General features: G+C 44.5%; 1 protein-coding gene across 2 annotated transcripts in view; it reads left to right on the forward strand.

The window, feature by feature from the left end:
- Positions 1–27,178, forward strand: part of LOC133139421 (leucine-rich repeat and fibronectin type-III domain-containing protein 2) — a 157,365-nt gene that overhangs the window by 110,902 nt on the left and 19,285 nt on the right. The window contains exon 4 of one of the 2 annotated variants that reach the window (XM_061258952.1): positions 8,455–8,553. Coding sequence is in view for 1 of the 2 variants with exons in the window: in XM_061258960.1 (XP_061114944.1) it covers positions 26,527–26,536 (10 nt within the window). In the remaining variant the exon portion in view is untranslated. Of the gene's footprint in view, positions 1–8,454; positions 8,554–26,526; positions 26,537–27,178 lie in introns of those variants that run through there. The other variant, XM_061258960.1, reaches the window with a different exon arrangement.

The raw sequence follows: 27,178 nt of genomic DNA on the forward strand, positions 1-27,178 counted from the left end.
GAGCAAGTCTCCTCAGCTAAGGTGAACTGGGGGGAAAGGGAAGGGTTTATCATGGGTGAGTGGGAGAACGAACACCGGGCCGGCCGAACTGCCTGAGGGGGAGGCACGGGTGCATTTGGCGAGGAAGGAAATCAAGTCTCTGGACATCTTAATAGGCACACACAATTTTAAACAAAGGAACTGGGGGCGGGGGGGGGGGCAGGTTGGGGTTGGTTGCCAAGTCTGAATGGAATTGGCTATTACTGCAGCTCTCCTACAGGGGAACGGTTGGCTGCCACAACGCTGTGGCGTGAGCTCACAGTCCTGGAGCCACCTGATGATTTCATTTATCAAATCCAGAAGAGGCTGCTAGATTGTTTTCTGGTCACGGCTCCGCCTGCGTTGTTTTTGCTGGTTCAGGAAGGAGAGCAGGGCCCGGCGGATCTGAGGGGCTGGGTGTAGGCTTTTTCGCCTGCAGGCAGCGCAGATGCTCCTCTACCAAGCCGACCAGAGCTGGTCCCGGCCCCATTCATGTCCGCTCCCGTGGAAGGCAGGGAACGTTGTGTATTACTGACTCGAGAGGCGGAAAGTCCAGGGGTGAGAAAGTAAAAAGTCCCGTCAAAGTGTTTCTTCCGCCCACTCACTAATTATCTTTACCTCCCGGCTGAATAATAATGCTAATTAGCAAATCCGGGTGATTGGAACAGAATACGGGGGAGGCCTTCTAGTTTCTGAAACCTGGATTTTCCAACTAACTGTGGACTGACTGGCAGCTTTTTCTGCTGGACCGTCAGGAGGTTGAGCTAACAAGGCCCACTCCCTGTTACCGTCCCATGCTGTGGACATGGCCGTGGGCCTGTGCCAAGAAACGGAACATCTCGTAGCCGGGGGGAACGGATCCTGGAAGAACCATCGGCCCTGATAGCCGCTGATGTGAGCCAAGCTATTTCATACAGCAAGTGTGCAGGCTCGTGTGGAGAAGAAAGATGTACGAGCTGGTCCGCCTATGAGACGGGGTGGGGGGGAGGGGTCGAGGTCAGCAGCAGCCCGTCCGGGGGGTGACACGCATGAACGGTCCTGTCGGCTAGTTTGTAGATCAGCCGAGGAGGTCAAAGTCTCTGTCTGGGGAAACTTCAGAGAGTCTTGAGATGGGCAGGTTTGGCAGTGCCAGAGGGACAACTCGTATTGCCCAACTTTCAGCATATCTGTTGCCATTGGGGATGTACAGCAAGATATCACCGAGAAGGATCGCATAAACTATATTTACCAGGCATGAATTTTGTTTTGACATAAAAAAGGAGAAATGGCGGATTGTATTGACTGGTAACGTAATCGAGGTTAACCTACTGTCGGCGTAACAATGACAAATAAAGGTCACATACCTACTCTCTAACACTCAGTCAACCTATCAATTACCCTAGAAGCTTCACATTGAAAGAACTTACAGATAGTAATACCACACATGATACCTGTCCCTAATATGAGATTCCTAAAATACCGTAATTTTATAATCAAAAAGTCTCTAGAAACATTGGACATACACAGTTTACTTGAAGGGACAATTTTCATGTCATCTCCACTTTGACCACTGGGCACATAGACATTGTATTGGGTCACTATAGTAAATGGTAAATAGTAGTGCTCTGAGAGAGGGAAGGAGGTAGGTAGGTACGTAGGTAGAGCGACAGATAGATTTGTTACTTAGCTGACACTTTTATCCAAACCTACTTACAGTCGATTAAGACAAAACAGGGGACAATCCCCCCTGGAGCAATGTGGGGTTAAGGGCCTTGCTCAAGGGCCAACCAGCTGTGTAGATCTTATCCTGGCTTGAACCACCAACCTTCCGGGTTCCAGGCATGTGCCTTAGCCAGGCTAATATGATTATGTATTTGACCTCAGTCTGACAGAGAGATAAAGGGCTCCTGCAGGCCAGCAGTGTTGTGTGATGGTTCTGGAACTGCAGTGCTGGCTAGGAGTTCACAGGCTTGAATCCCACAGTGACCATCGCCAGTACCCTTGAGCAAAGCCCCTAATCTGACTCCGTTCAGTAAAGCCCAGCTACATAAACGGGTTGCGAGTGAAACACAGTCTGTGTGCACTGCTCTCCGTACACATCTGCTGAATGCTAATGTGTAATTAATGGTGCGGGCTTGTTGTGCGAGGCTCTGACAGCACTAGCACTACGCCTGTGGGTAACTCGATGGCTTTCATTGAATCGGAGGAGGTCCCTGGAACTGCTGTTTCACACAGTCCTCCAGGAAGCCAGCATAGGGGTCCTGAACCCCCCCCCCCCAACTGTGGCTCTCTTCACAAACAAAAGAACAAAAGAATAAAAAGCAAAATGTTGGGTGATAACGCTGTGATGGCACAGCAGGTCAGATCTAAGTTATGAGTTTTAGACGTATAATAAGAGGAAATCAATGCGCAAAACGGACGGGGGAGGGGGTGGGGGTTTACTGAAACTCTGAATGTGCAGGGGGCAGTGGAGCAGGCCTGCTTTGGCTGGAAATTTAATTAAAAAGGTCGAAACAATACTAGTAATAATTGAACAGGATTCAGATACCAATAACTGCAAGGATATTGCTTTCATAAGTTTGAATGGAATGAATGTTTTTTAGGGTTTTTTTTTTTTTTTTACGTCACTGCCCAGCACAGGATGCAAAGATTAAATATTTGTATGCTGTATAATAGTTTTTGGCCAATATCAGCATGGGTATTTTGCAATTTTGCCGTGAAATAACTGTGTGGCCTTCCTGTGCCATTTGTGTTTTCGTCTGAGAGACAATAAGTTTAAGTAATAAATAACAAATGTTGGTCTTGATCTTGCAGTACATTCGCTGTACTGGAATGAGAATATTAGTTACGTCCATTTTCTACTAGTTTTAGTGCTTTCACTTCAACACACACATTAGCTATAATTCTGCATGTAAAAATATTGAGAAATTAATTATTTAGTGTATCTAATGGAATTTTGTAATTATGTCTGCTGTGCCCGACTACCCTGGAAGCAATCCCAGTTGGGCACTTCCATTCCAAACACTTAATATCTCTGGTTGTGTAATTGTATACAATCATTTCAAACCTAATAATCTTACTGTCGGTCTTCCATCAAAGTGCAATAAAAGGGAGTTTAACTGACATTAAATGCAATGAGGAGACCAAAGAGCACGACTCTTTACTTTCCATCCCCGGCAGAATTACATTTACATTATCGTACTGCACTGAATAACATTCTCTAGATAATGACCAAAGAGGATTTATTTCCAACAGAACAATGAATTTCCAGCTCATACAGCTATTAGATTATACTATTCCATGGTGAATGTATAAGACGCGCGCGCTTGTGTGTGTGTGTGTGTGTGTGTGCGTGCGTGTATATGATTCATAACATCGCGCCTGAGTGGTCAACTGTATAACCTAAATAATACAAAGCAGAACAATGCATCCTCTGCTCATTAATAACTCACAACTAACTACTTGACCAACAAAAGTCAAGCGGATTATTAATGGCAACAATCTGCAAACTTCAGCAACAACACTGCAAGGCCTTTGGCTGTAATGAGCTTAAAGTGTGGGTCTCAGAGCAGTAGACTGAGGGTAAATGTGTTGTGCTAATCCACCGTTGTAGCGCTCTGCGCGTTAAAGATAATGATATACTATCTTCCCCGGTGGCACCACATGGGCAGTGCTCGGAACGCACTCTCCGCTCCAGGTTGTGAGTGACCAGCCTGATTTATTGAGACGAATTTTACGGCTCCATCAAGATGGCTCTGTTCATAGAGAAATACAAACCGGTTAGAGGAGAGCACCGGCATAAGCCGGTGTGGATTGGATAATAAGGGCCTCTAAGTTTTATGCCGGAGCAATAACATAAAATAAAACAATGCAAGACAAGAGAGAGGCAGGACACTGGCTTGAGGATTGCTCTCTCGCTCTCAGACAGCCAGGAACACAACTTCTGACAAATAGGCCAGGCACCCTCATCTTCAGGCTTTGCTTATTGCAGTTTGCCTAACTCACCTACATGCATGTGTCTGTGTGTGTGTCTGTGTGTTTGTGAGTGTGTGCATATAGCACAATTCAACATCTCAAAGACTTCACTTTTGAAGTGAATGGGCTGGAACCTTAGATATCCACCACCTGAGTGATCCACACGCAGTATCTGGTGCGTGAAAGTCAAATGTGAGCATGACGTGTTCATGTGTAACGCCTCAGGCAGACCTTTCAAAGTTTTACTAGACCTCTCATCTCACGAAAAACGTATGAAATTTGGCATCTTACACCGCCTGTTATATCAAATGATTCACCATGTGGAAAACCACAGGCTTCTGTGTCCTTACCCCACTCCAGACTCCGGCTCACTTTAGCCCATGAGTGTGTATTTCTGTGCACTGGTGTTCTGGCCTGAGATGTCCTGAGCACCGTGTGGGAATCATGGTCAGAGGCAGAAGCTGTTTCCACAGAAATAAAAGTACAAGAAGTGCCTAAAAAGGTACAAATGTCGCTGGGGCGGCACCCTATAGAGGCATGAAATTGCACCCGTGGCCAATAATATATAATTAATTTGTACCTTTTTTGTGCTCGGAAAATGTACTCAGTTGTACCCAGAGATGACGGTAGCATAAATGCAGGGTGCATTTGGGAAATCTGATCCTTAAAAGGATGAAGATGTACCTCCGTGGTCACGTTCTGTCTGAGAGCGCAGTGAGAAAGTGGGATGTCGCATGGAAGCAGTTTCATTCTGCTCCACAGATTCCAGTTATCCCAAACGATTAAGGGGGGTGACGGGGTGCACAGTCAGAGTTTCCCTTTGATCCTGGAATACTGCCTCTGAGGCTGAGCTGAAAAAAAAAAATAATAATAATAAGAAGAATATATATATATATTTTTTTTTTCAAAGTTTATTTTTATCAAAGTTCTGTCTCGTTGACAACAGTTTACATATGAAAGTTGGTTTTGAAAGTTGGTTTTGAGTTCATGGCTCAGAGGCCAGCTTCCTGTTCTTTGAGGAGAGAGCAATAAGCGTAGGCTATTCACTAGTTTTTTTTTTCTCGGCATGGAGAAACAGATCCGTGTTGCGTTAAAGAAACACAGCACCTTTCCCCCATTGACAAATAGCAACTCTGTGCTGATCCTCACTGAAAAAAAAACCCTCAAATATATTTGATGAATATCTTTCATGATGAAACCCCATTCCCAGTTTTTTTCTTTTTCTTTTACAGTACATATTTTACTGTAATTAAACCAGTTCATGTTTGATTAGCATTTAACGTGCACCCTGATTGTTCCCCCATTTCCATAAATCATGTGAATGCAGTTTCGCTGAGGCACAGCTGCTCTTGGTTCTTAATTTGACAAAGCTCGACATCCTTCTGCAGACCACGGGGACACGGGCTGCCGGAAAAAAAGACTCTGCGAGTCTCTGGAAGGATCTGTGTTTGCTTTCTGAGCTACCTACCTGCCACTTAATTTCCTGCGAGAACAATTTTCAACAAGTGTACCAGGAAAACAAACAAAAAGCCTGTTTACTTTGTTAAACAGCAGTGCGTAATTATTAGGAGGTGTTGAAAAATGAGGAGTATTCTCTCGATAGTAAATCATGACTTCGGGAACGGAACTCAAATGGCCACGGGTTAGTCAGAAAGACACAGAAAGAAGCACTTTCAAGTACATCCCTTCTGAAAAGCTCAAGCTAGGTTTTTAAACAGCTGGTAGCTGGTTGACCAGTTCAGACCAGCTCCCAGCTTGGTTGGCCCAGCTCAACCTATGTTTTGAAACAGCTGGTAGCTGTTGCCAGCTTATACCCAGCTCTGCCAGCATTATGACCAGCTTGGCCATGCCGGTTGACCAGCTCATCGCCAGCTAGACCAGCTCAATTTTCCAGCTGGTGAAGCTGCCATAGATTGATTTTACACCAGGGATGTAAATTACCTAATGGCAAACAGTGGCCGTGTTGCTAAGAGGACACTGATATTGACTGTTGGGCGCTTGTCCAATCATGATTAATTTGACTCTATTTACAACTGAATGATAAATTCACGCTACAGGGGCAGAGGCAGGAGAAAGTTTCTGTCGAACGTAATGCATTACCGCTGCAAGGAAATGTGCTGAAAACACACACAGAATTAGCATGCGGTTAGAATTTTAACGGATGCAGCTGCTTAAATCATCCACGGCGCAAATATTGACACTGATTCTAAACGAGGTAGACGCGCCTGACATTAGTGACATTCACATGCAAAGGTTGATATAGTCGGTTAGCTAAGCAGCCAGCTGTGTCCGTCAGCATGATTGCGGTTGACATAGCGAGCGTATATTGCATTATTTTATGGATGCTTGAATTATCAGTGAATCGAGTGTACGGATCGTGCGGTTACAGATGCGCTTGAGACTGCCTTTCTTGTGCGTTCCACACAACACAGAGTTATCTTTCCCTTATATGCTATGGTCGGGGGGCAGGAAAGTACAACTTTAGGCTGACAGTAGTCATTTTCACACATATGCCGCCTTGCCTGGCAACATTGTGAAACTTTGCTTAGCTGTTTAGGGGTTGGTTGGCCAGGTGTATGGTTTTCGATCAGAATGTTCGGTTTTTGAATCATTTGTGCTGGACTGTGTAAAAAATGGTATTTTGCAATTAATTCAATTGTCAATGACTTTCCGGTATTCCTATGTCAGTTCCGAGGGTCCAACTGAAGTACAAGAGGTGGGAGGGAGGGTTCTTCTAGGAAGAAACACAGTCTCAGAAATAAAGGTACGGAAAGTGCCTAAAAAGGTTCAAATGCCTATCACTGGGGCGGTACCCCATAGGTCCATTAAAATGTACCCCTAGCGCACAATATATAATTAATTTGTACCTCTTTCACTTGGAAAACAGTAATTTGTTCTCAAAGAGAATATTGCATGACCAGCTCCCAACCTCATTCTCAATCATGCCTCCAGCTGCATATGTTGTCCTAAATCTGGCAACTGTGTTCAGGGGTCATGCGTGGATGAGCAGGGGGTGGTGTTCCGGAGGTGCATCTCATGCAGATGGCACCTTATGGCTGCCTGTCATACCGTTTGGAGTGAAGAATGCAGCAATAACGTGAGGGTCCCTGGTCAGCTCACCCTAACAAACCTTGCCAGAACAAGACCGACCGGCTACAATGGTCTCTGAGTCATAGCTTAGGTTGAGGGTCACACTTCAAACGTCCAGCTGAACGAGAAGTTGAAGTTCATTAAGATAACTTTATTATGAACTTTCAATGTGCCTGTCTAAACACAAACTTCTATTTGGTTAATCTCTGTGTGAATTGGAGGCATCGTATATTTCTTTCAACAACTGATTGCCCATTGTGATGGATCCACAAAGAGGTGCCCCTAGGGGAAGTCCCGCCTTCGCGTGTCGATGTTGTGAGGCGTTGTTCTGACGATGTACACCATTGGGGATGCCTATAAATAGAGGCACAGATGTCCTTTTGCAGGCTGTGTAGCCCATATAGCATCTGACACAGAACTCAGTAACACAACGGAGAACGGGACATGGCATATACAAAGGTACAGATCAGTGTAAGTGTGCCAAGGCACGCCCCCTGCTGTCACACACCCCACACCCCAGACCTAATAAAGATCATTTAAATGATTTGTTATTTTATCCCAAGCGACATGCAGTTGATTAGACTAAGCAAACGCCAAATCAGGGTTAAGGGCCTAGCTGAAGGACTGTGTCCTTGGATGTTACAGTTACTCCAGTCTGTATTCTATAAGTATGTTTTCTCCATCGGCTCTTTGCTCTTGTTAATATAGAAAAACTACAAACATAGAAGGACTACAAATGTACCCAGCAGGCCCAGTCACATACATGTATGTTTCCTTCTTTGTTCCTTTCTACCCGTGCAAATACACACACGCCACACACACACACACACACACAAACGAACACACACACACACACATATACAAGCATTTCTCCATGTCAGGTGTCAGGATGTACACAGTCACATTTGTAGTGTTAATTTAACTCTTAACAGAGTTCATTTGAGTATGAGAGGGATCATGCACTCCATCAGAGATTTTTTACTGTGCGCACATGCATAATATGGAGCCTTTGAGAACTGTTTTTAAAACCATGGAAACGAGAACCGAGGATCTCAGATGAACTGGCACAGATTGGGAGCCACCTTACCAGTACAATACCTGAGCTTCAGTGGTGCCTCTGCGATTTCTGCATAAACCGGCCCACACTGGTCCTCTTCCCACGTTGAGACTTAGAGGATTTGATTGGCTTTGTTTTGAGGTGCAAAACAGATCTCGGCATAATAAATCACAATCTTACCGGCGTTGTCAGGAAAGCTTACTCACGCAATGTGCACAAACAAATGTAATTCCTGCGCACACCTGCTGTGTTCTCTCCTAATATAGGGACCGCATCCCGCCGCTGCCCGTGTGAATGTTCCTGATTGTTCTTGCTCTTTCATCCTTCCACTCCAGATTGGTTGCGTGACCCAGTCCGGAGGTGTCAACTCGCTGACGGTGAGAAATCGGCCTCTGTGTGTGAGGGGACTTATGGCAGAAAACCGCTCTATATAGGTAAGGACACTAAATAGGCCTTTTTCCTTCCAATGTATGTTAAAGCAGCCCTAACACACAGTAAAGCTCTGCGGGAACTTTCTGGAACAGTACAGTGGGTGTTTGTTGAGAAGAGAGAGGTGTGCGGTATTATGTAAATCGGTGATTTAAATAGTAAGTGCATTGCAGTGATAATTAGCGCTTTGATAGGGAGAATGTAACCTTGAGGTGAATATAATGTAAGCCACTTCCTCAGACGGGGATGAGAATTATAGCGGCACATCGCTGGGCTCCAAATTGGGTTTGACACATCCGTTCATTAGCATACCACATGTATCCCTGCTCATTTGTGGGTTGCGTACTGTACATTGTCAGTGGTAATTGTTTTGCTAATGCATGATGCAATCTCCATACGAGTATCTTGCTTGCTGTCAATTAACATTAATTAATTCAAGGGCTCCATCTCTGTCATAATCACAGGTCTTTTGTTTTCCTTTGCTTCAAGCTGTATGGTGTGTTATCTAAATGTGTGATAAACACATAAAGACATTGAAACAAACTTGTTGCAGAGTTGGGTTAAATCATCACTGAGCATGTTATTACACTGACAATGACTCTTGTTGCTGTAATGGACTTGTTAAGGCTACATAGCATGTTGTGAATTATCCTTGTAAATGGGGACTAGGGGAATCATATGGTCTAGTGCAGGGGTCGGCAACCCTGGTCCTGGAGAGCCGCAGGGTGTGCTGGCTTTCGTTGTTGCTTGGCATTAATTGATCAACGAAAGCCGTTTATTACACAGTTAACTCGCCTCACCTGGTTTCTTGGGTCTGAGTCGCTTGCTTATTTTAAGGTGGAGGCGAAAGCCAGCACACCCTGCGGCTCTCCAGGACCAGGGTTGCCGACCCCTGGTCTAGTGGCTAAGGTGGTTGAATGGGACCTGGACGGTTGGTGGTTCAAGCCCCGGTGTGGCCACAATAAGACCAGGGGTGGGCCCATGAGCAAGGCCTTTAACTCCACATTGCTCCAGGGGCCCCTGCCTAGTCTAATCAGCTGTATGTCGCTTAAGGGTACCTGCTAAAAATATCAGTAATGTACTAAGGGGTGTGTTATTTATTTAGTTTGTGTTCTCAGCGGAAGGCTTCTCCAGCTCAGGTTTGACATTCCCCAGCCTCTCGGCGATGGCAGGTGTGACTGGCGCACAGCTGGGGGGGGGGTGGTATTTACCTCTGACCCCCCAGGCTACAGGTGTGTTCTTTTGATGGGGGGAGATAAAAGGCCGGCTCCAGGTGAGCTAGACGGGACTGCCAGAGAGAGAGGCAGATTCGGGTAAACACCAACATCCAGTGGGGGAAAAAAGGTGGGGTGGGGGGGGGCGGGTAACAGTATCTGCCACTGAATCCATCCCTCCTCCTGAAAGAGAGAGAGAGAGATAGAGAGAGGGATAGAGAGAGATATAGAGATAAATAGACATATATAGAGAAAGAGAGAGATAGATAGAGATAGCAATAGAGAGAGAGATAGAGGGAAAGAGAGAGATAGAGATAGCGATCGAGAGAGATAGAGATGGAGAATAAAAGAGAGAGAAAGAAAGAGAGAGAGGGAGAGAGAGAGAGACAGAATACGAATAAAAGGTTGGATGTGGGGTGCAAGGGGGTTGGGGTGACGCCCACTGAATCCATCCCTCCTCCTGAAAGAGAGAGAGAGATAGAGAGAGGGATAGAGAGAGATATAGAGATAAATAGAGAAAGAGAAAGAGAAGAGATAGATAGAGATAGCAATAGAGAGAGAGAGATAGAGGGAAAGAGAGAGATAGAGATAGCGATCGAGAGAGATAGAGACGGAGAATAAAAGAGAGAGAAAGAAAGAAAGAGAGGGAGAGAGAGAGAGACAGAATACGAATAAAAGGTTGGATGTGGGGTGCAAGGGGGTTGGGGTGACGCACACTTGGCAGACGCCATTGTCTGGGACAGGCCGTATTCAGAAAACAAGTTGGCTTGTTCCGTCCTCTTCCGGAACAGTTTCCAGGGGATCAGGGAGGCTGAAGGGACAGTCCGTCACAGGGCCACACGCATGTCTGTTCCACAGGGCAACGGGGCGCGAGCGATCCTTTACTTTTACTTTACTGGCATTCGGCAGACGCTGTTATCCAGAGCGATGTACAGTTGATTAGACTAAGCAGGAGACAATCCTCCCCTGGAGCAATGCAGGGTTAAGGGCCTTGCTAAAGGGCCCAACGGCTGTGCGGATGTTATTGTGGCTACACCAGGATTAGAACCACCGACCTTGCGGGTCCCTGTCCTTTACCTTAACCACTACACTACAGGCCACCCTATACAGATCCGCCATCAGGAGGGCCTGTACCTCCTGCTGGAATACGTCAAACTCATTTACATACCGAGGATACAATATGCGCGGTATGTAGCTGGGTTCTGTAGGATCGATGGCCAATGGGATTAATAAGAACAACAGACGACTGATACCTGATTTGGTGGACTTTGTTTTTGAGAAAACATAATAATATGGCGGACCATATTAGACTTTTTTTTTTTTTACTTATTGGTCTTCTGCTGCTGTAGCCTATCCACTTAGAGGTGTGGTGCGTTGTGTTTTGTTCAGAGATGCTCTTCTGCATACCACTGTTGTAATGTGTAGTTATTTATATACTGTCACCTTCCTGTCAGCTTTGACCAGTCCAGGGCCAGCTTTGGCCCTTCTCCTCTGACCTCTCTCATTGACAACACGTTTTTGCCACAGAACTTCTCACTGGATGTTTTTTTGTTTTTCGTACCATTCTCTGCGAACACAAGGGACTGTTGTGCATGAAAATCACGGGAGATAAGCAGTTTCTGAGATATTCAAAACACCCTGGCACCAACAATCATTACACGGTAAAGTCCACTTTGACCACATTTCTTCAACATTCTGGCATTTGGTCTGAAAAACAGCTAAACCTCTTGACCCTGTCTGCATCCTTTTATTCATTTAGTGGCTGCCAAATGATTGGCTGATTGATTTGCACAGGTCTTGTACAGGTCTACCTAATAAAGTGAAGTGCTCGGTGAGTGTATATTTATTTTTGCTCTTCCTTGAATACCAGCGCAAGATTAATCTCAATTTCACCTGCTGTGTCTATTCGTACAAAGAAGCCAAACACAAGATATTGTCCTAATACTGCAAGGTAAAAATGAAATTGGTGTAGAGAAATCAAATTTTGTTTCATAAGCACTTCCTCAGCATGCAGTACATCATACCAATGAGTAGTGTTATTTTTATTTTTTGCTGGCTAGTCAGAGCACAGCAAGGGGCGATCTGTTTCAGGATTTTGTGGCAACTTCTGCTCTTAATTACATAATTAGATATGTCTAAATTTGATATGTGTATAGGCACCAGCTACTCTCACAGACTGCGGGTGTATCCGAAAGATTTTACTGATCCAGTACAGGAGAGAAAAACAAAATGAAAGTGACTGGTTGGAACAAAAACCAGCGCGTAGATCGGCCCTCCAGGACCGGAGTTGCGCACCCCTGCAGAAAATGAAAGAAAGTCAGTGAAACACACAGAAGTTGGCTGGCAGAACAGTAGTCAGAATCAGTTGCTCAATTGGACGGTACTGACTGAGTAATTTTTTTGACCAGCCACCAATCGTATTTTGACTTGTTGCGCGTCCATATCAGGAAGTGTCCAGACAGGCATTTTCTTCCCACTGTCTTGAGAAGGATATAAATAATGACCACTCTTCTGTGCTGATGTCATTTGTGCAACTGTGAACTCTTCTATAGACCAAACAAGCTGGATAGAGTGCGTGCCCTTAGGAATAATTCACATGTCAAAATCATACTTTGCCATGTGAATTTAACACCTGAAAATAAAGCAAGTGTCATTTTGTCAGCTGTACATTCACATTTCACATGTCACTGACTTCTTGTCACATGTGACTTGAAATGGCATTTTGCTCTTAATTTATACCTGGGATTATTTTTATAGCTCACGTGTGTACTCTCCACGTGTTGGGTGTTGGATTTTGAACGTGTGGCATCGTGGGGTTGTCCGGAGCAAGACGAGCTCCTGCTAATTAGATTCGCTGTGGATGAACCCAGGATGGGGAAGAAATCGCTATTTATTGCATAGGAAATCACACAGCGGGATTACTCTGTTGAAAAAAAAAAAAGTAATTTCCTGCTTGAGAAACATAAATCATTGTTTTGCTTTCAAGTAAAAAGCCCCTGCTATCAGTGTTATTGGAATACAAATGAATTGTGACCAAAGGGGAAAGTAGTAATCAAATTATCATAATAAGTACAGCAGATTTTGAATTCTTGTCAAGTTTCTTTTTCACAGGACCTTTTCACTGAATATTAAAATATGACTTATATTTGTTATCAGCCTCTCAGCATGTCGTATGGGGTGATGCCAGCGCCTCCTTAAAACTAAATGTATTTTTAATAAAACTCAAAGCGCATTCCTACATTTACTTCACCCTCAAATATATACTGTATTTTTTTAAATTGCATCAATACATTTACTTCAGATACATACACTCAGTGAGCACTTCCTGATGTATTTTTTAGACTTCTGCTGCTGTAGCCTATCCACTTAGAGGTTTGTGGTGTTGTGTGTTCAGAGATGCTCTTCTGCATACCACTGTTGCAATGTGTGGTTATGTGCGTTGCTGTCACCTTCCTGTCAGCTTTGACCAGTCTGGCCCTTCTCCTCTGACCTCTCTCATTAACAAGGCGATTCTGTTCGAAGAACTACTGCTCACTGTATGTTTTTTTGTTGTTCTCACCATTCTCTGCAAAATCCCAGGAGATCAGCAGTTTCTGTGAGATATTCAAGCTACCCTGTCTGAAACCAACAATCATTCCACGGTTAAAGTCACTTTGATCACATCTCTTCCCCATTCTGACGTTTTGTATGAAAAACAGCTGAACCTCTTGAGCATGTCTGCATATTTTTATGCATTTAGTTGTTGCCACATGATTGGCTGATTAAATAGTTGCAGTAACCAGCTGGTGTACAGGTGAACCTAATAAAGTGCTCAGTGAGTGTATTTCTGTATACGTGCATGTATCCACACGTTGCCTCTATGGAACTGGCAAATGCTCCACCGCTTTCAAATACCTCTGTCGAAAGTCGTGATGAACAGCTGAAATAACTGAATAACTCCACTAGCCGGAATAAAGAAGAAAAGAGACTTGTGGTATATGCAAACACGTATACACGGTGTTCTTTGCATTGTCATGCAAGGTCTTCCATTGTAAGGCATAGTGTGACAAATCAAACTATACAAACAAATCCAATGTAATTGTCATTGGAAGATTAGTTGTGAAAGCATGAAGACATTGAAATGTCTTCATACACAGAGCAAAATGACAATGAAAATGTGTTTAGTTGTAGTTTTTAATATTTTTCTGCCATTCAAAATGGATGCAGTTAACAGACGATTTTGAAGTTTGTGGAAACTCTCCTGAGTTGGAGAATCACTCTCTGTCAATTTAAGCTTTGCAATAAAAACATTTTTTAAAATTGAATCTCATTTCTGGATGCATTTGGGGTGAACAAACTTCAGGTCTGAAGGGGTTAAAATGAAAACCACTACCTACATTAATTACCAAGTAATAAGGCCTGAGAAATTGCTTTCTCCATTAAAAAAATGATAGAATGATAAAATGGATTTGTGACAAGAAGCTTTATGGAGGTGTTTATGGAATTGAAGTGCTGTTCTGTAGTTGCCACGTCTCAATGCAGTTTGATCCGACACCCAGCACAATCAGAAACTGCACATAGCAGATGAATACTGCACTGAAGAATGATAATTTTTCCAGTGTCCCAGGGTGGCCCACTGAATGTGCCAATACTCGAGAGGTTTTCCTGACCCTGGGCCCTGTTTCATGAAGCAGGATTACTGTGTCAACTGCATTACTGCAAACCTGGAACAGCTCTTTTTACTTTACAGATTTGGGATGGTTCCAGGTTTTGCTCCGTGCAGTTATCGAGCCTGCCCAAGGCTCCTCCTATAACAGGGCCCTAATCCCAGAATTTCTCCGAAAAGGTGTCAAATGAGGCATTCTGTTTTATTTTGTGAGTCGCAAACTGAACAGATTTTAGGCCTTCTCAAGCATCCGTGCGTGTTGCTCGAATGACTCTCAGCAGGTCAGTTAACTCACCTGGGAAACGACTGTAAACTCCATGCCTGTAGTATTAGCCCGCATCGCAATAGGCTGCTACTAATCAGATTGAAATTGCCCATCTATCGCTTTTTGGGTCTTGCAAATGCTGATTCTAGATGGGTAGTATACTGCAATAGGCATTTGGAATGCACAATAACATCAAGGCAGTATTGGTATCTGCATTTGGCAGCCTAACACAAAGTTATTGCCGTTGGCCAGATGTTGATATTCTGGCTGGTGTAACGGACCAGTGTGGTGACACCGCATATTTGGAGGAATCGAAGAAAAGTTTATTAGGCAAATGGAATGTGTTTGCTCTTTCACGCATGAGTTTGAAGCCACAACAATCACAGACGTGGCAGATGGGGAGAGGTGGATCCACAGTTCCATGGTTTTCCACTGAAAAAATACTTCCGCAAAGGATGCACTCATGTTTCCTGGCTCCTTCAAGGAGGATTTAACAGGTTGGAATGTATTTAAAGATGGAGGACCTCAATTGATTTCAAGGTCAGTCGAGGAATGACGGATAATTATGAAGGATAAAGTAAGCGATTGAACTGTTATATATAATATATTGGAAGCATTTATAAGGCAAATGGAATATCCTTGCCCTTTTAAGAATCAGTTCAAAGCCACGTCAGTTACAGATGTGGAAGATGGCGAGAGGTCAATCCACAGTTTGTGCGTCATGCACAACAAAATAGTTCCGGAAAGGATGCGCTCATATTTCATTATTGGCATTTGGCAGACGTTCTTATCCTGAGCAACGAACAGTTGATTAGACGAAGCAGGAGACAATCCTCCCCTGGAGCAAAGCAGGGTTAAGGGCCTTGCTCAAGGGCCCAACCGCTGTGCGGATCTTATTGTGGCTACACCGGGATTAGAACCTCCGACCTTGCGTATCCCAGTCATTCACCTTAACCACTACGCTCCAGGCCGCCCTGCACTTCCTAGCTCCTTCGAGGAGCATTTAACGGGTTGGATTGTCCGTGAAGATGGAGGGCCTCGATCGATTTCTGGCTCAGCCCAGGAACGAGGAAGACAAGTTCGGAGAAAATAAGCGAGTGGGGTGGAGCCCCCAGTTGTGTCCAAGTGGTCCGCCCTGCTGCTTTTACCGGCCCCGGCTTCGGTTCCCCTCCTGTCTGTACGGCCGCAGGACATAACAGCATTGTCAGAAAGTATATCTTTCCCCACGGTGTGCCCACATCCTCCTCTTGATAATCGCATTACTCCCACAGTGTCAGTAATCACACCCGAATAATGCTTTACGCCTGCTTGCAAATGTGATACCTCTTCTCTCAAGTGAAGTGTTGTGTATTCATTTCATATATATATCCTCCTGCACCAAAGCTTACAGTATAGTCATTGTATATTAGATCTGGTGTGTGTCTGTGTGTGTGTGCGTAAGTTTTTGGAGATTTTTTTTCCCGCCGCGAGAAGCTTCTGCTTCACGCTTGCTATTTATAGGCTTATTTCTTTGCTAATTGCAACCGGCGGCAATTGTTTTTGTTTGACTGCATAATTAGCTGTTTAAAATAAGTCATGGAGAGAACTGGTCGCAATATTTTCCCTTAACGCGGGTGCCAATAAATCGTCAGGCAAATTTTTGCGCTCACAAGGAATTCTTCATGAATCTTCCCACCCCACCCATTACTTATTCATCAGATTTTCACAGCTGTGAATACCTGGCTGTTTTCTGTTTCCTGGCAGAAGCAGAGGGAGGCCAGGGAGGTCTTGATCCCCAGGTCAGAGAGCAGCAGCAATGTGCTGTTTGTGTGGGAGATGGAGGGTGTCTCCTTCAGATAAGCAGGCAAGCAGTGTGGTTGGTATTGCCTTTGTTTCTGCCATCACGTGTGGACGTCCTAGGCGGAGATTAAAGGGAATAGCTCGGGGAGAGTAGACATTCTCTTCAAACGCTCTTGGGCAGATTCCAAGAGGTGGGTTCATTAATCTGCGAGACAGAGAATCTGGTGTTCAAAGGAGCCTTCTCTTAATTCTGGAAGTTTCTATTCTGTACTTTGCCTTCAGAGCTGTTTTTTTTTTTTCTTGTTTTTTTTTTTTGTTTGTTTGTTTTTCTCTTTATTGCTGCGGATGCAAGAGCCTTTAAACTTCTCTCTTTAATTAGACTGAAACGTTTGAAGATAGATTATGCCATGCTTGCTGCTGCCAGATTTAGCAATCGTCCCACCTGGCACATTTTAAATGGTAAAGGTTATCACTTCAGTAGGATCAGGTTTGAGGAATGATATGTCTATAATTGTCCAATTAGCACCTGAGGCCAGGGTCATGTGACCATGTATTCATGAGTGACAAAACTTTTCCTATTGTGACTCACACTCGGTAACACTTTACAATAAGGTTACATAAATTGGGTTAACTAATGCATGTAACTACCAAGAAGACAATCTGTGCGGCTTTGTTTATGTATTTGTACACCATTAATCAGTGTTAACAACTGCATTAGTTAATGCCAATTCATATTGGAATGAAAAAAAAAAGTTTATGTATTTGTTAATGGTTAACTATAAATTATCCTATGGTTTGCTAATGTACATACATATTCATCTAATTCAGCTAATACATTAGTTAGAAGTTAGCGAATACATTACCGAATGAACAGTTAATTTCATGCTTCATTAATGCATTTGTACGGCAATTAATGTTAACAACTGCATTAGTTAATGCCGATTCATGAAACGTATTGTGAAAGTGTGACCGATTACTCTGGTCGGAGAGTCACGAAATTCACAAACTCAGACGAGTTCTGTGCTGCCAGGAAGTGCAGTGTCAGCATCCTATCGCCTGTCTTATGAGTCATTTGCTTCCTTGGTCAGGTAGCATTATCGCTTTGGTGTCAACTCCCCGTCAAGCCAGAGACGCAGAAGCACAGTGTGGCCCTTCTGGGTGACGGGAACGTCTCTGAATGCCTTTTTAGACAAATAATGCAACGGAGTGGGGAAAATAGCAGGCCTGTTAACCGTTGTAAAACTCCCAGTTACCTGGGAAACAGATTGGAATCACTTAGAGTATTATTTAGAATGCAGTAATATTCTCGTAAATTTTATTCAATGGAGTTCTCCATATGTTACATTGGGCACTTTGCTGGCTTTATGTTGCATCGTTGACTGTGGGTGGACACAAGTGATGACGTTCAGATCTCTTTGTTTTTCCGCATAACACCTTTGGCTTCGCAATGCCAAAAGCTCAAATAATGCAAAAAAATAATCATAAAAAATTATAAAACAGTGCTTATACTAGCAGTAGAACACGTGACCTTCGTCACTCCAATAGAACACATTTTCTCATGTTATGGTTGAAAACGAACTCCAACCTAGCAGTGACAGTTTTTTTTTTTTGTCTCCCCCTAGAGTAGCATTGTGAAGGTGACAGCAGCCACTTGTCAATCAACACACTGGTGTCAGTCTTTCCACCAGGGCCGTCCCTGGGGGAGGTAGCAAGCGATGCGCTGGTTAGACACCTGTCAGTCTTGACCTCACGTGCTGTCACTCAAACCTGGCCCAGGTTGCCACGGTCACCCCCAGACATTCCATATTGCTCCCTGCCTGTCCCGGAATACATTGCTCTAGCCATAAGCAATGGAACACATTCTGACATCCTTCAATTATATGTCAAAGCTGGCCGTTGCTTTGCGAGGCAGAGAGATATTTCCCCCAGAAAATGTCATCACTTTAAAAATGAGTATCAAGAACAACAGTTTTCAAAAGCCCATAAAGGCAACCCCATGCTTTACACAAGACAACATCCTACCTGCTCTGCTTTTCATCACGATGGCCTACAGAGATGATGGCACACATGCTTTTCACACGCAGTTGCAACAATTAGCAGGTGTGTGACTGAACTCCGTTAAACCTGCAAAGCATAAGGGATGACGACAAAGACAATTAGCGGAATCGGGTCGAGGTGATAAAATGTGAGCGGAAACCGAATTGCTTTCTAATGCAGAAGTCTGAAAACATTCTGAAAGCAAATAACTTCACGGAGACACAAGCAATTACGGAAGTTCATGGCGACGATGAGCCTGCATCTTAATGAGAAGTCGACGCTGAGGTGTCTGGGCTACAGTAAGGCATGCATTTCAACTCAGAATTAGAGCTGGACGTCCAGGGGTCAGGAAGTAAAAGTCCTGCCGCGTGTTTCGTCCACCCTGAGCCGACTGATTTCACAAATGAGTTCGGCCACCTGGCTGAAGAGTTCTGCTAATTAGCAGATCCAGGCGATTAGAACAAAAATACGCCCAGTGCTTTTACACCCTGAACCTGGTATTTCCACCTCTGCTCTAGATGGAAATTTGATCCATTAGTGCTGTTACTCTTGACACCAATAGCTGGTCTTTTCCGCTTAATAACATGTTTGCTTATTGGAAATTATGTGTAGGTAATCTGCTCTGAAGCATTATGTATCTGCGGTGGGACGTGTTTCTGTTGTCAGAGACATTGAGGGCATTGCAGATGTGCCCGTCCCCCGTAAATAGCGTGAATGAGCATTTCTGTCCATGACTCACCCCGGCCTAAATTCCTCAGACCATATCCCTGCAATATGCGTGCATACTCCCACCATAAAAGGCATGTGTGTAAATGATCTCCATTTATATTTCCACAGAACTGTATCATTACATTGTATAATAAAATAAAATAAAAATACTACTACTACTACTACTACTGCTGCTGCTACTGCTACTACTACTACTACCGCTACTATTACTACTGCTACTGCTACTACTACTACTACTACTAATAATAATAATAATAATAATAATAAAAATAATGGGAGGATTTCTTGGAAGTGCTTCACAGAGCCAAGAGAAAGAAAACACACAGAACACACAAAATGAACATTCTCAATTAAAACACTCAATACACAGTGAAACACTACACTTCTCAATAAAGATGCATAATTAAAGCACCCACATTACCAAAATAAAAACAGAAGCATAGGACCTAATTAAAACTCGGTTAAAAATTAAAAGCCTATAAAAATATATTTCCTACAGCATTTTAAAGGTAGACACGCGTTTTGCCTGTTTGCACTCAATGAGCTGGCACCATCGGACACAGACCATAAATTACTTTCAGAACATTGCTTTTGTCCATAATATGTGTCCTTTTTTCCGCCTCCGGTTTAATACACAGCATTTCACTGCAAATTAAAGCATTAATTTACCCTGTAGCAGAACATGTGTTGTCTTGCCAGAACACTGTAAAGTAATACAATGGGGTTATTAATATTTAAGTTTGGTTTAATTGCTCATTACCTGGAGATTGCTCTCTTAATAATTATTTCATGGGATAATGAATCACTTTCGTATGGCAGAAGAGCTCACAAAATGTTAATTCCGCTTTAGCATCACAACAACAAGCTTGCCCTAAACTTGCTGGGGCTTGGAACTGGCTTCTACATCAGGATGTTAAAACACAAAATGATGAGGACAAGCAATTGAACCCATCGACGCTTTTTAGTTCACCTAAAGAGTGCCTTGAGCAGTGATCTCTAGCCCTGGTCCTGGAGAGCCACAGGGTCTGCGGGGATTTTGTTTTCACCCTAAATCAGCGTCCATCTGAGTCAGCAAGTAATGAGGCCAGGTGAATTAACTGTGTAATCAACTGCTCTGATTGATTAGTTAAGTGCAGAGAAATCACATGAGCCAGCAGTCCCTGTAGCTCCCCAGGACCAGGCTTGGAGAACACTGGTCTAGTGAGTATGCAGTACAGCACCAAGACTGGACTTCAATGCCTTCAGGAACCTTGCTTTTCCTTCATGACCTGGCTAGCTGTTACACACATCAAAACAAATTCAAGTGTAAAGAAGCACCACCTGAAATTTGGGTGCAATTTGCCTTCTTATAATTTACACTTGTTACGTTGACAGAACTCAATCCTGGCCGTTTTGAAGTCCACAATCATAATAAATTAAATCTTTTAATTATTTCTCATAACTTTTAATGCATAATTAATTTAATGCCTGGAACCAATTTAGCTGTGTGAGTGGATGCATGGAGCAGTGTCATTGCCTTGCATGTCTCTTGTTTAGATGTAGTAAATTTGTCAACATCAGGGCTGCCGAAACCCTGGGGATCCAATGTCTTGTAGGCCATCACTCAAACCCGAACAAAGTTCACATCATTCCATTCAGGAGATCTGGTTGAGCTGCTAATTACTGTAGTACAGGGCTGCCCAACCCTGTTCCTGGAGATCTACTGTCCTGTAGGTTTTCGCTCCGACCCTAACAAAGCCACACCTCATTCAACAGCTTCAGATCTCATTGAGCTACTTAGTAGGTATCAGTAGAATCAGGTGTGCCAAATTAGGGTTGAAGTGAAAACCTGCAGGACTGTAGCACTCCAGGAACTGGGTTAGGCAGCTCTGGTCAACATGTATTTAATGAATTATAATTGGCTCCAGTCATAGCTTACTTGACAGAGAAAGATAAATTGGCAGGTATTTCAGACATTCGGATACATTAAGTACAGTAGCTGTTGTTTTCACAGGATGATTATAAAGAAAACCACCGGGTAATTTTTTTACCTCAGGTCAGACTGACCTCACTGACCCCTGCCCTTGCCTCATTAGCAAAGCTTGTATGTGTGTTGGGTGAACATGAAGCTTGTATGCCCTGTTGCTTTGGAAGAATCCTTTCACGGGAAGATGAAGAAAACATGGGCAAATATGCGGATGAAGATTATACGTGTAGATGGAAAATAGCTTCCTACATTTATGTTATTCTGTAATAATGTGCAAAGTCCATGTTTAAATTGAAACTTTCTTCATCCAACCAGGCCACTTAACAATGTCTGTGTGCTATGTTCAGCGCAGTCCATAAATATTTGGGCAGTTTCTGTTGTTCTGTTGTTTTGACGCAGGCAAATAGGATTTTAAATGAAACAGTGAATATGAGGTTAAGGTACAGACGGTCATCCACCTAAAAATGTCTGTGTGCTATGTACAGTATATTAGTTCTGCATGGCTGCTCCCATTTTTTTTATAAAATAACTGAAATGTATTAGGCCTATTTGCAAAGCCGTAGGTAATTCAGAATGCTAAAACGGTGCATTATGTGACTAATCGCAGTTGTTCTTAAACCAATAACCTCATATTTCCTTGCGGATAAATATTTACTTTGGCAACTAAAGCAGCTTTGCCAGCCCATGGGTTGACACCGTGTCCTAACACCTGCGAAATAAATTAAATGTAATCCTCTCGCAGAAGCAAGAAGAAGCCTCTGCGTAAACAAACCACTGTCACTGCGGAGGCAGGAAGCAGACTGCGCTTACGGGGGAAAGGGTGACGGAATGGCCGGCCTGTAGCGTAGTGGTTAAGGTACATGACTGGGACACGCAAGGTCGGTGGTTCTAATCCCGGTGTAGCCACAATAAGATCCGCACAGCCATCTCCTGCTTAGTCTAATCAACTGTACGTCCATCTGGATAAGAGCGTCTGCCAAATGCCAATAATGTAATGTAACGGTCAGTCACACTTTACAATAAGGTTCCACGAATTGGCGTGATCTATTGTAGTTGTTAACCAACTACTACTGGGGCACAGGGGCGGCCTGTAGTGTAGTGGTTAAGGTACATGACTGGGACACGCAAGGTCGGTGGTTTGATCCCTGGTGTAGCCACAATAAGATCCGCACAGCCGTTGGGCCCTTAACCCTGCATTGCTCCAGGGGGGGGATTGCCTCCTGCTTAGTCTAATCAACTGTACGTCGCACTGGATAAAACCGTCTGCCAAATGCCATTGACGTAATGTAATGTCACAGTCATTGGACGGCCGTCTTCCAACCGGAGGGGTCTTCTGAAATGTCTTTTGTGTGGGGCGAAGGCGGAAGAGACAAAGCCTCCCTGCGTTTTTTTTCCTGCGGTCCGAGAGAAAACTTTCAGCTTTCTCTCACGCCGCGCGGCCGTGGCAACCGTCAGCCGTCCGGGGCCCCGGCGGATCGGCTGAGAGGTGAAATCGAATTGCGAGGGGTGTCGGCTTCCTCAGCCCGGCGCGGGGCCTGTCAGGATGAAAAATCGAAAGGCGCGCCGGGGCGATGCATCTCCATATGCCGAAAAACAGATTAGGCCTCGGTTTCGCCTCGTCTCGAAAGTCCCGCGCTGAAATGGACTCCACTCCGAATAAATAAATAAACAAGCAAACAGACGATAGCCTGACCGCGGACTGAAGGCCGGGCTCCACCCGATCAAAAGGGCAAATATTTCAGTGTACTGGCACTGGATCACTGCCCCAGAGCTGGGGCTTTTTTATTTTGAGTTTATTTCTTCTTTTTTTAAAATACTAAAGTAGCAGGTTTTCAGTGGGCGGATATGTTAACAAAAGCAGGAGAAAATGGCTGCTAATATTGTGTGGGACTTTCAGCTTCAGCTGTGAGCTCACCTGTGGGGTGAGGTAAATCTTGAAGACACAGGGGGTTCCCCCACTGATAAACCCCAAAATGATACGTAGTACCTCTCCATGCCTGCCCCACTGCCATCCTGTTGCAGTTCCATCCTGTCACATGCATAAGCCCCATCCAATCAGCATGCCTGTTTGCATGTTCTCAAAATGGCTGCTAGTGGCTAAGGTGCTGGACTGGGACCAGGAAGATCGGTGGTTCAAGCCCCAGTGTAACCACCATAAGATCAGCATTGGGCCCTTGAGCAAGGCTCTCAGAAAAGAAACGTTTCCTTGGCTTGTCGCCACGCTTTTGTAGTTATTAGCAGAACCCTCTACGGTAGGTGTGAAATGAGAGAAAGCTCCTGGATCCAACCATTTTGTCCAACACAGAGCCCTTGATCTGGACATGGTTCCTAGCTCACATGGAGTCACAGCGGAGCCTCCTGGAAGCCTTTCTTCTGAGAGAGCAGAAGCGGCCCGTTAATAGAGAGCATTTAGATCGCTCCTGAAAAGAGTGGTGACTTATCGCAGGAAGGAATCTCTCTTGGATTTAGCGTAACATGATTACGGGATTGGATGTGGTTGCGGCGGTGTGTGTGTGGGGGTGGGGTTGGGGGGGGGGGGGGGGGGGGGGCCTCTCGGTGGTTCACTATTAAATGGTGGTGCTTATCTCTCACGCTGGAGGGCAGCTTCTGTTGTAATTCATGACCTGCGGGAGATTCCCCCCCCCCCCCCCATGCCCCCTCCTCTCCGCTGCTTTCTCCCAGAAACTTTCGGCTGTTTTTATTGCCGTTATTTTATAGCCTAGTTTTTGATACTGCGGTTATTACTTATTCATCAATTAACTCCCAAAGTGACCCTGGGGAAGGCACAGACACGTGGAGCTGCCAGACGGGCTAATTACCGGTAATCACACTGCCGGGAGAGAGCCAAGCAGCGCGCTCTCGCTCACTCTCTCTTTCTCTCTCTCTCCCTCTTTCCCTCTCACACTCACTCTCTCTCTCTCTCTCTCTCTCTCTCGTGTGGCATTGCGGGTCACATTGTACTGATTGCATCTGTGACACGGGAGCAGATCGCCGTCCGCGCAAATCCTTCTTACCTTCCCACCTCCGGGGCGGCTGTCGCGGTAACTTTTAAGTTTGTTTTTTTTTTTTCTCCTCGGTCTTTCTCCCGCACTGCTGCCGTTATAAGTGCGTGTTTTGGGGACTCCACGCAGTCGTGCTGGGACCCGCCGACTCACAAGCTGGAGATGCTGTGCCTCCCTAGTGAACTCCGGTTCGGCCCAGCATGGATTAGTTAAACAATTAGCCTCAGTCGTGTATCTCGCTTTTTGTCTTTTCAAGCTGTTAATTGGTTAAAATAATAACTAAGGCAGGCCTAGATAGTTGACAGTGCGTATACACAAGCATTGTTTTTTTAGTTTTTTGCTCTTGGTATGTTAATTTTTCAAACATTCAACAAAGCGTGTTGTTTTCATGCAGTACCCCACTGATTTCCGAATTAAAACAAGCTCATGAAAATTGTTTAAATGTAGCGCTTCTGTGCTTTGTTCGGCGTGAACTCATCACAGGGCAAACTGCTTCAGCTCCAGGGATTTCCTGCTGACTGCTGAAGCCTCCCACAGCCATTAGCAGCTACGTGTGTGCATTTGTGCACAGGTGTTTGCATATGTGCCTGTGTGTGTGAGTGCATGTTGCGTGTGTGAGTGTGTGTGTGTGTGTCAGAGATACAGAGAGAGAGAGAGGAGAGAGGTATTGTGTGCGAATGACACGGCATATTCTCGTTACCGGTTAGCTGCTAGCTCATGTGTTCAGTGTGCGTGTGGTAGCAGTTATCAGCGGCGGTGCAGTGAGCTGTTCGCTGGGGAACGAGAGGTAGTGGCGCTTGTTTATTTCTCTAACCCCATAACATCTTCCGCAAACAGTTTAATTCCGTTGACCTGTGAGATACAGCGAGGAATGTATAATGGCGACGCGCTTCAGCGCGCTGAGGTTTTGAGAGTCTCTCTCTTTCCCAGCGATTTCTCACGCACCACGTCCTCTCCTCTCCGCCGTTGGGCCGTGAAACGCAGCGATGTGCAGATATGTGATCCGCCGGGCACGGGGAGGACCGAAACTCGCAGTAAATGGAAAAACAAACCCTCCAAGTGATGTTCACGAATCAGGTGAAATGGACTCCAGATATTCCATGGCTTTTGAGTTGTCAATTTACCGGCTCCGGCTCCAAAACGTATAAGATTTTTTATTATTTCCGTCTCGTCTCACCCTGAAATTCAAACCTGGGTAGGTTTACATCTGTTTGTTTGTTTATCCATTGCTTTGTTTTAGTCACGTGTACGTGAGCGCAGATATTATTTCGTATTATTAGCTCCAGAGTAATTTAATTTGACTTCTGTAGCGTCGCCACAATCCGAGGATTGCATGATGATCAGAGGCGTTCAAATTCTAATAATTATTCAGGGAGACTTCTGCTTCACTTTCAGTTTTATTATTTTTCACAACTGTTATTATGGCGGCACGGATGGTGCAGTGGGTAGCACTGCCGCCTCACAGCAAGGAGGTCCTGGGTTCGAATCCCCGTTGGCTGGGGCCTCTCTGTGCGGTGTTTGCATGTTCTCCCCGCGTCTGCGTGGGTTTCCTCCGGGTACTCCGGTTTCCTCCCACAGTCCAAAGACATGCAGGTTAGGCTGATTGGAGAGTCTAAATTGCCCTGCAATGGACTGGCAACCTGTCCAGGGTGTATTCCTGCCTTTCGCCCAATGTATGCTGGGATAGGCTCCAGCCCCCCTGCAACCCTGATCAGGATAAGCGGGTTCAGATAATGGATGGATGGATGGATGGATGGATGGACAACTGTTATTATCTTCAACATTGTGAATTGAATTTGAGGCTTTGGTTGTTCCTCACTTGGGATAAAAAATGATACGTATAGCAGGATTAGCTCGGCTGGTTCGCTAGTAAGCACAGTGACGTTCAGTGAAAGCGAAGGCTTGTAGCAGGTTGCCGTGACAACACGACAACACGACAACACGACAGCTGACTGGCAATGCATTGATGTTACATTTTGATGACTGAGAGGCCAGGGTTCGAATCCTACCATGGGCTCAGAAATCACAGCAAAAGCTCACCTGTTACACATGTACGTATACTGTATATAAGTTCCCAATTTTGTTGTTTCAATGAAATGCATTCATCAGTGTGCTTAACACTGGAATGGGCAGAACTGGTACCATCAGGTGTTTAGACTTTAAAGGTACAATAGGTAAGATTTTTGTGTTAAAACATTGTTACAAGACATTGTAAATCTCTTGCTATCATTGAAAAAGGCTTTCTGACATGTTGACTCACCCTCTGCCTGTGTTTATAGTCCTTAAATTCGGGTTTCAAAATATACAGTTGACGGCCCGACACTCTGTACCAAAGCATTGTATGTACAACTGTATGTAACAACTGTACAATAATTCAAGCTCATTGGTTGAAAATAGGTTCTAATTGCCCAGCCAATGGCGTTTCAAAGTCAGCGTGTTTACAGAGAAGGGGGAGGGATAAACAGTGTTGTGGTTTGAAGGTGTTTGTGGCTGCTATTCCTCTCTTGACGATTTGAAGTCCAAAATTATCTATTGTACCTTTAAAATGAAAGTTACTCCAACATTGGAAAAGCAACTCCTTCCACAGCAATAATAACAAAAATAAATCTGGGTGTCAGGCTTGGCGGTTCTCAGAGGTAAAAAAACGTGCGCCCTTCCTCTTATTAAATCCACCGCGTTGTCACACTATGGGCTTTGTGTAGCGTGACCCTGTATCATGTATCTACGTCCTGTAGGGAGCAAAGGGCAAAGCGCGGTGCCCTTTTAAAACAAAGCCGATACATCAGACAGGTACTTCTTCCTTAGTGCAAGAAAACCCTCGGAAAGCAAATGTCAGCGCTGTTAATTAGGCAGACAATGTGAAACGAAATCTGCTTTTGTAACCTCTGCATCCAATGGCGAAAAATTAATTTGGTTTCACAGCAAGAGTCCCCTGCCGCCACCACCCCTCTAATAATATAAGGGGGAACTTGTTCCGAGACAGATAAGGCGGC

This window comes from Conger conger, chromosome 1 (assembly GCF_963514075.1).
Source record: "Conger conger chromosome 1, fConCon1.1, whole genome shotgun sequence".
Lineage (NCBI taxonomy): Eukaryota > Metazoa > Chordata > Actinopteri > Anguilliformes > Congridae > Conger > Conger conger.